The sequence below is a fragment of the Chenopodium album genome, chromosome 16 (assembly GCF_948465745.1).
Source record: "Chenopodium album chromosome 16, dcCheAlbu1.1, whole genome shotgun sequence".
Taxonomy (NCBI): domain Eukaryota; kingdom Viridiplantae; phylum Streptophyta; class Magnoliopsida; order Caryophyllales; family Amaranthaceae; genus Chenopodium; species Chenopodium album.
In genome coordinates, this window is record NC_137849.1 from 46,179,919 (window position 1) to 46,193,015 (window position 13,097).

The following is a 13,097-nucleotide window of genomic DNA, read 5'->3' on the forward strand; positions in this document are numbered from 1 at the left end:
TGTAGAGGGATTTTGGGTGAACTCAAAAATAAAAATGGGTAAAGGAAATGATTAAATGTGACAAACAAACATCAACAAAGGGAATGAGGCATGTTCATTCCCTTTCCCTTTGATTATTAACCCCAACCAAACGGCCCTTTCGGTTTTACATAGTACCTATGTATGTAGTAATTAAAGACTTTCCCTCAAAAAAAAAAAAAAAAAAAAAGACTATTCTATTACAGCTTGTCTTTATCATAAAACTTGTTAATTAAGCATATATATAGTGATAAAAGGAAAGGGACAAAAAATGTAGAGTCACAAAATAAGTGTGAAAATTAATAAGAAAAAAAAAAGAGTGTAGCAAAAAAGCAGTACGTTTTTATAAATAGAGCTTTCAAGTTGTACAAAAACTAAGTGTTTATATATAATTGGTATCATCATAACACAATTTACGCACATTCACACAACAATATTAATTCTTCATCCTATTCTCTGTCTTTCTCTCAACCCTCATTTCAAATCCCTAAAAAGGAAGGCGGTTAAAAATATTAAATAAACTATATAGTATAATTTAATTTAATATATTTAAAAAAAAAGGGAGTTGGACTGGCATGGGCTACTACAAATAAAACATGAGTCAGTAAATCAATCCATCCATCCATTCATATATCCCATCAAAAAGATTATATCATCTCAACTACAAAAAAATACTCACTTCCTTACAATAAACTTTGAGTGAGAGTGAGAAATCTATAACACCAACAAACTAAAATAATGTCGTCCTCTTCCTCGTCAACTACGACAGGAAGTGGTGGTGGTGGTTGCGGCGGAGGTGGTAGCTTAGATAATAACTACCATCATCAAACACCTAATAATAACAATGTAGAACATGTCATTTCGCCGTCGGATCAACTTTGTTATGTTCAATGCAATTGCTGTGATACTGTTCTTGCTGTAAGTATATATTATATATATAATCTGTTTTATTATTCTAATTCTTATTAATTATTTGTATAATTTTATCTATTAATTTATAAAAAAAAAAAAAAAAAATGATGTGTTCGTTATTGCAGGTGAGTGTGCCGAGTAGCAGCTTGTTTAAGACGGTGACGGTGAGATGTGGACACTGTACTAGCTTGTTGTCTGTCAATATGAGGGCTCATCTTTTGCCTTCCCCTTCACCTCCGTCTCCGCTTCCTCCGCCTCCGCCGCTTTCGCCTAATCACCTTCATCATCATCATCATCTTTCTCCTCCCTCTTTCTTTACTTCTCACAATCTTCTGGTATGTTTTTTTTTTTTAATTAATATTAGGGTTCTTCTTTGGTTATAAAGAGACTAAAAAATTAAACATAATATTTTCTACTTTCTTCGTCGGTAAACTAGTGAAATAATGTGCGGTATAACTAAATTTAGACGGAGGTGGTACAAATATGTCTAAGTAATTAAATAATTAAGCTATGCCTTCATTCCCTATGAAATTGATGGAGCAAGCTAATAATGTGACAACTATATCCAGGCAAAGGTAGGTAGACTCTAATTCGTTAGTCCTTTTTTGTGTGTGTGGTGATGGATTGTGAGGGAAACTTAAGATTGTAATAATATGATTAATTGGTAACAAAAAATGTGAATTTTAACCTACAATCAACTAGAAGTTGTCAATGTAGATACTCTTGAGATGAAGACACATTAGTAGACAGTACTTGCTACTAAAATGAACAAATTTTTTATAACTAATGTTGAAAAAATGGACTTAGTAAAATTTTATTTGAGTTTTGAGGCTTATAAAACAGTTGACATTTGTGTGTTTCACATTGGAATGTGCAAGTAATATGAGGGGCAATAATAGTTCATATTAGACTAAAAGTATAATTGTTAGTTTATGCGCTTGATTTATTGTGTAATGTGTATGTAATAGGAGGAGATTCGGAGCTCAACACCAAATATACTTATCAACAATCATCATCAGCCTATGTTCAATGACCCGATGATGTCCGTTCGAGGAGTTGATCATCTTCATCACCACCATCAAGAGATCCCTAAACCCCCTCCCGTCAATCGCCGTAAGTCGTCCATGCTCGAATTGACCATTCATATATAAAATTCTTTCTACACTAACCATATTATTCTTCCAATTTTTGTATTTACACAACAACGAACAATAATATGAAATCCATAATCCCAATGAAATATTTGTATTTTCTAGTAACACTTAAAAAAGACAACATTTTATTCCGCAGTTGTTCTTTTAGCCCTAAATAGACATGTCCACTAGAAAAAGTCTTTGATTGATCACCCCAACAGTTTTTGATTCATCACTTTACTTACAAAATTTGAGAAAAGAAGTGTAAAACAAAATAAAGTGTTGTTTCTTTTTCTCTTCATTCATCATTCATCACTTTCAACTAACTGTTGTACTTGAACTCTTTTTCATTTAGACTTTGTATCATACACGTTTTTCTCTGCACTCAAACTTTCCTCTATATTACAAGTACTTGTTAACTTAAGTACTTCTAAATACTCGTGTAAATAATCAGAATTAACTACGGAGTAACTTATACTCGTAGTATATTGTTATGTACATACTCCGTAATCATCCCTCTTTTACTAGCCTTCTCAATATTGTGGAGGAAATATTAACCTCAAAGGCATAAGTATTCCAAAAGACCTACCTAGTAATACCGTTGTCTCAATTTCTTTTTAGTTAGTTACTCCTTAGTTAATAAGATTAGTGTTAAGGTGTAATTAGGTTTCAACCTAAATTATAATATTCCTCGGAGTAAATTCTAGCCAAATTAAGCTATTTGCCATCACTTGGAAGGAAAAGAAAAAAAAATTAGTGTCTGATTAGTAATAAATGTTAGAAATAGACACGTAATTAAGAGACGGGGAGAGTATTACTTTATAATGTATGGTATGATGATAGACTAGTGAAATTTTAATTGATTTAGGAGTGAACCGAGCGAGCCAAAAGGAAAAAGGGCAATTATAAATTCATCATTATTTTTATAGTTAGGTTGGCCAAGTGTATGTCCCCCACACCCCCTTGAGCAGGGACATATAAAATCCAAGATAGAAGAAGCGGTTGATGATGGGATAGATTTGATAGATACAATGCTAACAGAATGGTATGATGAGGTTATGATTTTGAATTGATAGAGAAAGGGATTGGAATGAATGAATGAATTTAATGCAATTTAATTTTTTAAAAAGTGAAAATAAAATAAATTTAAGTTGTCAGAAGAAAAAAAAGTGAGTTTAATTAATGTGGTTTTGTTTGTCTTGTTTGTTTATATGTGTATTTTATTTATTTATTTATTTATTTATTTATTTTTTTTGCATGTTTATACAATGAACAGCTCCAGAGAAGAGACAGAGGGTACCATCTGCCTATAACAGATTTATCAAGTTAGTAACCTTTTTCCCTACACCTTCTTATTTATTTCATTAATTTTTAATTAATGTTAGTACTAATGTCCAATTTCGCAAATTATATATGAAAATAATTAATTGATCTCGTGTCCGTCCAAAATTTATAACCACGTTACTATTTTATTTTAACTAGTTTAGAAAAGTTTTATTAATTAACGTGACAATTTTATCCAAACAAAAGAATAATTAACGCCGATTACTAATGAAAAGACATGTAATGGTTCTATAGGGACGAAATTCAACGAATCAAAGCCGGAAATCCAGATATTAGCCACAGGGAGGCCTTCAGTGCAGCTGCCAAGAATGTAATGAAATCTTTGAAGTTTCTATGCTTGTTGGTTTTAAGTTTTAAATGACTAATTTTAGAATTTGGGTATTATTCAAAAACTGCTCAAAGATTATTGATTTTCTATTTGTTTTGCATGTAAAAAAGTGGGCCCACTTCCCACACATTCATTTCGGACTTATGCCTGACCATCAACCCGTGAAGAAGGCTAACGTGCGCCAGCAGCAGGTACTACTCCCTCTATGTAGCCCTAACCCTAGCAAATTGTACTATGGAGTTTTTTTTTTTCTTCAAAATAAATAACTTGTTATAAAAAGAAAAATAATTTCCATTTGCATAAACATTAAAAAAATGTTCATCTTCTAAGATAGTATGATATCAATAATTTGTTAAACATACAACTCGTCAATGTTAATTACTACTCAAGTGTATGTGCTATAAACTCTTTCTGTTCGAAATTATTTAGTCATATCATGTTATATATTGTGAATTTGATTGGAATGCAGGAAGGAGAGCATGATCAAGTTATGATGAAAGAAGGGTTCTTAGCTCCTCAAGCCAATGTGAATGTGGGTGTAGGTCCGTACTAAGAAGAATCAACAACAAACTAAAAATTAGTTATAAGCTAGAAAAATTTAAAACAAGCAGCATTTCAAGTACTAGTGCTAGTACTACTACTTTGTGTTAAAAATTCCGTAGGATTTTCTTTCTTTTCCCTCTCTTTTAATCATTAGTTTTTCAATAGGTGCTTCTCTCTTTAATTTGCACTTAATTAATTACTTCAAGGAGTAATTAAAATTAACTTAAAAAGAGAAGAGGTACTAGGGAAAATTATTGAAGTGAGCTTAGCTTGTTATATATATTAAGGGTATTGTTAAAACTTCTTAACAGCTAATGATCCTTTTAGTTAAGCTAACGTAGTGTCGTGTAGTTGATAGCTTTTGTTCATTGTGTATTTCAATCACTTATGCTCTAAACTAAAGACCCTTTAATAAGTTAGAATTAAGGGGGCGTTTGGTTTGCAAACTGGCATGGGGTTAGAATCAGGAATGAAACCATAGTGGTATGGGTTTGGAACTTGATTCTTAATACCATATGTTTGGTATGCTTATGGAATGCAATTTTTTTCTTTTATTTGATACCTAAAAGTATGGGAATGAGCCAAACCCACCTCCCCCTAAGGTTTCTAAACCCCATACCTTAGTATCGATGTCATAGAAGTCTTGAAAGATCGGAAAAAACAAAAAAAACAAACAAATCACAAACCTCAATAGTTATTGATTATTGAATGATTGAATTAATATAATTTGTTAATGGATTTAGATGACACCAGACCTAAAATTAATTGTCGTCGATGAGGCATATGTGATGTGCCCTATATAGTGTATGTACATACAAGATCAACTCTAAATGTACACATGATTGGGTAAAAAATGGTATCGGATAAAATTCTTTTAGCTGAGGTAGGTAAATTGGCAATGACAGCAAACCTAATTACCGATCCCAGATAATAGATGATTAATTTCTGTAAAAAAATTGTACAGTCAAGTTTGTGAATTTCCTTTAATTAATAAGGAAATAGAAAATTTTGATGAAGAGGTGGAGAGAAATTACAATATTTATTTTTTAAGTAATTACACAAAATCATCTTCCATAACAAATATCTTCATGTTTATGCATGATCGATTGAGATCACTGTAATACATTTCAGTATTAGAAGAACTAGTTTTTTTTTTTTTTTTTTTTGACAAGAACAAGTACTATTTATCTAAAACACCACGTACATGGTACATCCTAGGGCACCATACTAGTATAACGATTGCATAGCAATTAGCATAGTACTATACCCTCCAAGAAAGGCCCACGTTACTATTTCACAAGCTAATGTGCCAAGTCCCTAAATAATACTCCTTAAGAAGTACTTCGCATAATTGACACCCAAGCCAAAAAGGTTACTACCTCTATTCCAAGATAAAGTGCTTATTTTTTCTTGTAAAAAAAAAATAAAAAAATGGTGCTATTATTATTATTTGAATAATTTAAAAAGTTAATATATTATATAAATGCACAATATTTTACTCATACATAATGTATTTTGAACGTATTAATAAATAAAAAAAAAGTAGTCAAAGTTCGTTTTTAAAGTTTTTCACCACGAAAAATAGAAACCGTCACTTTATATATATTGGGGCGGGGTATAGCTAGGATAATATAAATTGTCAACCATACAATAGAAGCAGCTAGCAGCCTAGCAGCAATGTTATTTGTAAGGTAATGACTTACTGAGATACACAAATTTAGCAAAATGCCGTTGTCAACTATGTACTTTTTTTAAAAAATAAAAAAAAGGTTATAAGAGAATCTTAGGCTATAGATTATTAGTCAGATCTCTCATCTAGCAAGATCTAATACTATACTATAGCTGTATTTATATATTTATAGATTGAGTTTATAGTAAAGTTGATGTATGTGTTTAACATAAATATATATGTTTATACTTGTATTTACTACTGACTTATTGAGTAATTATTTATAGATTCCTACTTGTTTGTATCTGCCCCAACATATCTGTCCTTTCTACTTTAATGAAACTACCTAACTATCTAATGTCACATTTGAATTGACATCAATCCCTGTCCAATCATAACATATATTTGTACTATAATCATCTAACTGTCATCTCATTATTAATAAATCTACACTGCATATGATATGTATGCAGAGATTGAGGAATAGACCTTGTTTTTTTTTTTTTTTTTTTTGACTTAATTACAATTCGGTCGTTTTTACTTTAATACTCGTAATTCAGTTCAATCTGGTTCAACTTGAAAGAACAGGGCTATAATGAATGGAGTTATATTTTTTTTCAAATAAGTCATGAAATTACAAATTACAGGTGAAAAGAGAATTCAAACTTGACATTACATACGCAATTGCTTAGTCTTTGCCTCTAGGCCCCAACTCCTTATTCGCTGTGATTTTGTAACATATAGATCCGAAATTTTTTGATCAACAACATTTAACATCAATGATCTTGTTATAAGTTTATCATAATTCGGACTTTTAAAAAAAAAAAATAACTATCGATATAGTTAACTCATTATTAATAAAGATATTAATGGTCAAAATAGGTTTATGTGTAAAAGTCAAATTAATACAGATTTAACGGAATGAGGTACAGTATGAAAGCTTGATTCTTATTTCAATTCATGACACTAAGACGGGATTGGGAACGGGAGGTTTATGTCAACAAAAACTGAGAAATGAATACGAATTAGCATTGATCAATGTGGTAAATTCTAAAGTTCATACAAAGTACGGAATACTATTTACAGCGATTTAATTTTAAATTGTTAACAGCACACAATATATCAGATAATTTTTCCTCCGTTTTTCTTCAAAATGAATAAAGACATCCACATTTAGATCATGGAGAATTGTAAAACGACTGGGAAAATTGAGTTTATGAAGATCACAAATTTTAATTGAAGTTGCATTACATGCGTTGGCCATAGTGCAGAATATTGGAATTTGATCAGTTTATCATAATTACAGCAAACACACGAATCTCAGGAAAATGGAAAATGTTCCATAAAAATAAGCAGCTCCCAGGAAAACAGGGGATGGAGATAAGAACATCTAATCTGCTCCTTCAGACCTTCAGTGGGGAAACTCATCATAACTACTTGCAGGAATACTGTACAAAACATGCACGAAATTTGGTTTCTTTTTTTTAATACAAAGATGCAGGGACAGAATGAGGAAGTGAGGGGATACAAGCACTTGTGCCGGTGAGGTGCAGCTCTTTAGTAGCCACCCTTATCTAACATATCCCGTTGCAGTGTAGACCCGGGTTTGAGACACATTGTCCACCCGCCCTCCCTGAGATAGGGAGCTGCTGTTTCCTTACTTGAAAAGGGGGAAAACAAAGGTAGAACCAAGCATTGCAGTTTGCTAACTGTGCTCATATCAAGAAGTTTCCCAGAAAATCACAGTTGAATCAAACAAAATCAGAGTCCTTAGTGATACTGTGATTTAATGTGATTCATACCACATGTGCTAAGAATTCATTCTTTCCACCTGAAAACCCCATATCTGAAGTTTTTTTCCTTAAAAAAAATTAGGGGAGAAAACGAAGCCTGAAATTTGCTCATTAAAACAGAACCACCGCATTGGATGAGAAATACCCAGTCTCAAGAATTCTTTGGACTCGAGCTGGAGTCCAAAGAACACGTAAGAATAGCATTAATAGCAAACTGAGAAGGGCCAACTGCAGGTGGCCCTCCAGCAAAATTGAGAGGCAGTCTGAGACTCAGAGTGATTTTGTAAATTTTAAAAGGATTGTCCATTTTTACTTGTTATGGAGCCAACAATTGACCCATGGATGACCCTCAGTCATAAGCATTCATGGTTCTATGACAAAGAAATGTCACATCAAGTCATCAACCATTGTGACCAAACAGCACAACTGAGCAAGGAATGTGCTCCAGAACCACTGGAAAACACTGCTAATGCACCTGAAAACTAGACATAAGAACATGTACTGATTGTGATCTCAAGTGTTAACTTACCGACAGAATACAGGTAACTGGACATTCAACTTTCAAGTAAAATTCTCAATATAATAACTCAGAATGTGAAATTGCATATGTCATGCAGTCATGTTACTCATGTACAACAAACTGATAAGCAGAGCAAAAATAGCAGTATTTGACCAATTATCAGATGTAGCTTGTCAGATGAAAACATTCAAGCAGATGCAAGTATCATAGAAATTGTGATCCCTTCCTGAGGAAGATGGCTTTGTGCTCGTCTCAACTCAATTGTCATAGGAGAGGATTTTTTAACTTAACAGGAGGGTTTTCCTGCATGGCACTTCCATAGTTGTCCAGGGTCTTATTTTGAATGAAAGTACTTGTCTTTATCAATGAGAAAATGAGATTACTAAATAAAATACAATCATATCCCTTTATTCAAAATGAGAACCAGAACAAGAGCTATGTTAATTAGAAAATTAATTGAACTGATATACCAGTACAATGTAATATACACCTAAATGATAAGTAAAATTCAACAACAAAGCTGCCATATGAAAGACTGGTATATATACAGTTAAAGGTAACAACAATATACACATATTGCCGTTTTCTCTCTTTCTCAATACAAGATTTAGTTACACAAATTAATTATGTATTCACTCTCAACAAGAACCTTCCAACGTACTGTACGTAGTACATTTTCATGAGACTAGTTTATAAGCATTCTTTACATTTAATCCTATGGACTCAACATACAAAACAAAACTAAGAACACAAATAATATGAAGTATATGGAATATGAGCAAAAACTGGGATCCTCTTTAACAACTGTACCTGGAGATGGAACAACAACCTTCAGTGGTATTGAAAGCCAAGCTTTCCAGCTTCACAAATTGACTCTCATCTGCCTCTCAGGGATACTGAACCGGCAATTGTGCAAACTCTCATTTTTAAGACAATTAGGATATGTCATCATAGCTGATGCTTTCCAGAAACACATAACATCACCCAGATTCTCTAGAAGCCAAAAATTTTGGAACACTAACTTGGGCTCAATATGCAGTTACTTTGATCCTAGTCACACTTTCATAATGAATTTTGAGATCATTAGTCTCAGTTAATCTACGGATTACATGCCTATCAAATAAACCTGTGACTGAATAATTGTCTGCCCAATCTTAAAGCCTGGAACTACTGTGAATCCGACTTTTGGCCTTGTTTTGCAAGGATACTTACATCTCCTAGTTACATCCTCCATGTATACCATTGAAAACTCAACATCTCTCTCCACTTGGAATATATCCACAACAGGATCAAATGAAAAGGCAAGCTTATGCAATGCCCAAACTGAGCTTGCCATCTTGACGAATGACTCATAAAATTCACCCAATGATTTCCATGAATTTATTATAACTTCATCCTGATCCAAGTTGTTGAAAATTGAAGATTCCATAGTTGGGTGGATGAGTTCTTGATACTTCCTCTCGCAAAACTTTGAAAAGTCACAGCTTGGATTCTTTCTCAAGATCTCCATTGGATTGACTGATACATGCTCCTTTAACTGCTGTAATGAAACTTTCTCCTCACCCTTAGAGGATGAAACATGACCGTTGCAAACACCGCCTTCCTTACCTAACCCGAAATCCTCCAAATCAAACCCTTGAAACATCCTCAAACAAACATATGACAACAAAGCATACCGATTGTGCGCCTTCTTAACATAATTAACACCCGAATATACCGAGCTCGCTACCAAATCCAAATCCCAATGTGCCTTCTTCATCAACCCAATCAAAACTTTCGTAAACCTATGAGAATAACTAAATGCCTCACATAACATCCTATCAAACACTCTAACTGTTAGCAAAACCTCAGAACCCTCCTCCTCCCTTGAAGAACCAAGGGACAACCTTTTCGACAACCTCGAATTCACCCGATTCAATCCCTCCAATTTCCGCCTCAAACTCGAAACCTCCTCATCCTTAACATCAATTTCAGACTGTAAACGATTAAAGACAGACTTAAGAGCCCTAAGCTTATGCTGATTCTCATTAACTTGAAATTCTAAACAAGACCCAGTTGAAAATTCAACACTAAAATTAGGGTTCTGGTAGTAATTCTTATACAACTGCTTAAACTCAGAAAGGGTCTGAAGATGAGAAACTAAAGACTCATCAGCATTCCTTAATACTTCCGCATCAAAAACAGGAACATGGGCAGTTTGCAATTGAAGATAAGAAGCCTCAAACGATGAAATTGAAGCAAACAATGAAGTAATTAGGGTTTGATTAAATTGGGGATTTGAGGGAACTTTACCTTTCTGAGAAATTGGACCAACTTCTTGAGGTGGGTCAGGCTTATTTACAACGACTTTCTGATTGGAGATGAATTCATCGGGAGTACCATCATCACCAGCATCAAGGAGAGAGAATTTTTCAGAATCATCAGCAAAAAATTCAAGAGCTTTGGATTTGAAAGAGAAGGCGAATTTCTGGAACATTTCAGAAATTTGAGGGGGTTTGATTGATCCCTCCATTTCCGGCATAATTAATAGAGGTATTTGATTAAAAAAGCAAGTGTGAAATGATGATGAATCAAGGAATTCCCAGAAAGTTGTTCGACATCAAGAATTATTTTGGGGGAAGGAGATGAACAGAGAGAAGAAAGGAATTAGGATAATTATTTTACCGTTGTGGGGATTAGGTGATTACGGGGGATAGGGAAGTAATGGAAGTAAGGAATGAGTGTAGGTGGGGGAGTGTGAAATACGGATTATTCGGGATGGAGGGAGTACTATTTTGCGGAATACTTATTTAATTTGTATGAGTATATATGAGATTTTGATTAAGATGGATTTGAATATTTTGTGTTTGAAAGATAATGGGCGAATGTGTATATTGAAAGTTTTACAATATTTTGCATGACTGTATTGTTTATATGAGTTGTGTGTGCTGGATTTGAAATGATATCGGATTAGCTCCTAATTGGCTCAAGTTCCTAGTTGAGTAGTTGTAATAAGAATAAATTTGTTAATTTATTTAATCACAATACTACATGAGTGGACTTTTTGTTTCATTGACCATTAGAATAATGCATCTAATTGTCCTTTTAGATTTCTTTAATAATTTTGACTTTTTTTATTTAATGAAAACTACAAACTCAAATTTCGTATACCAAATGATGGTAGAGATGATATATGAAGGATTTTATGAGTTTTGATGATTAAGATTGTTAAATACTTCATTATAAATAATTGAGCTTGTAGATCACATATAGCAATAAAACAAAATAATATGCAAACAATACAATATACTTTGTACTCCGTATAATTTATTGGTTTGATACTTGTAGCTTTCTTTTTCTCACTTAAAATACTTTTAGGTTGTGTTATGACAAATTTAATGAACAAATTTTCCCACTGAGGCAATAAGTACTACAAATCAAAATAATACTACTCGTAGTACCTTTTACAAACCAATTATATGTACGAATGAATTTAATTAAAACGGAGTACTATAATTTATCATTTATGTATTTTATATAGCTAATTGGCTAATAATCATTAGAAATAAATTATTACACATCCCTAAAGTTTATTTGTACTATTATTAGAAAAATCTAGGATACCACTGCTATTTTAACATAATGGGAAACAAGATCTAGACCATAAGAAACATGATCTACCATTACAACTCACTAACTTTGACTAGTCTTTTAAGGAGTGAAACATAGTTTAGGACTTTAGGGGCTCAATAATTGTTTGCTCCACAAAGTGATCACAACTTTATATGAAACTTATAAATTCCCTTTTTTTATATTTAACTTTTATCACGTTAGTTCTTTTGCTCATTTAGTGTTTTTTTACTTTATGCCTAAAAAATTAAAAAAAAATATATATATATATTAGTTATAAATTAAAATAAGAACTTCATGCAAAGATTGCAAACCCACCTTTATAACGCACAAAGTTAACTTTTGATTTGTAAGGCTTCTACTTCATGCATAGACAATGATTGCCTTCCATGAATTCATGCAAGAACTTAGAAAGTGTAACAAATTAAAAAATAGGAGTGAGAAAGTAAGGCTTCTAAATGTTTCTCGAAACATATTGAATTACCTTTAAAAAAAATAATAATAAAAAAAAAACATATAGCATGTTGAACTTATTCTTTAACCAATGTATATACATTTATATCCATAATTAGATCATCAATTTTATCACTTGTTTCTATAATGTGGTGCGACAAGCTTTAGAAATCAAAACGAATGAAATTTGTTGGCCAACTTAGGTCATGTTCTCTTCACCTTAAAAAAATAATATTAAGTAAAAATAATTTCAGTTTCAGTAAAAATAAGTCCAGTTCAGTAAAATTAATTTTATTTCAGTAAAAATAATTTCAGTTCAGTAAAAATAAGTTCAGTTTAGTAAAATTCAGTTTTCTTAAAGAAGAATTATAATAGAAAATCAGTAAAAATAATTTCAGTTCAGCAAAAATAATTTAAGTTCAGTAAAAATAATTTAAGTTCAACAAATATTATTTTGTTTTAGTAAAAATAATTTCAGTTCAGCAAAAATAAGATGAAGAGAACGGAGCCTTAGGGTGTGGAAAATGGTGCTCTCATTTGAATTATACAAGTTTTAATTTTGTGTGGTCAATCTCTAAATTTAATTAAACTTTGACATTATAAATATAATACTTAATAATATAAAACAAAAGTCTTTCAAAAAATAAAAATATAAAACAAAAATATGGAGGTATAAACTTTTGAAATAAGATGAAGAGAGCAAATCCTTAATCGTTGCTAAACTCAGAAGGTATGAAATCATCATTAGTGTGTGCAAATTTTAATATGTAATACC

The 13,097-nt window shown here is 32.1% G+C and overlaps 2 protein-coding genes across 2 annotated transcripts; one reads left to right on the forward strand and one right to left on the reverse strand.

The window, feature by feature from the left end:
- Nucleotides 1-756: 756 nt before the first annotated feature.
- On the forward strand, nt 757-4,579 carry LOC145585606 (axial regulator YABBY 1-like). Its single transcript, XM_081642311.1, has 7 exons — nt 757-936; nt 1,056-1,265; nt 1,899-2,043; nt 3,340-3,388; nt 3,642-3,717; nt 3,846-3,926; nt 4,205-4,579. The coding sequence occupies exons 1-7, from the start codon at nt 757-759 to the stop codon at nt 4,286-4,288; spliced, it is 825 nt and encodes a 274-aa protein (XP_081498437.1). The 3' UTR covers nt 4,289-4,579.
- A 4,125-nt stretch (nt 4,580-8,704) lies between these two features.
- On the reverse strand, nt 8,705-11,001 carry LOC145585607 (protein GRAVITROPIC IN THE LIGHT 1-like). Its single transcript, XM_081642312.1, has one exon. It carries the CDS (start codon nt 10,779-10,781, stop codon nt 9,366-9,368), a length of 1,416 nt encoding a protein of 471 aa, XP_081498438.1. The 5' UTR covers nt 10,782-11,001; the 3' UTR covers nt 8,705-9,365.
- Nucleotides 11,002-13,097: the final 2,096 nt, after the last annotated feature.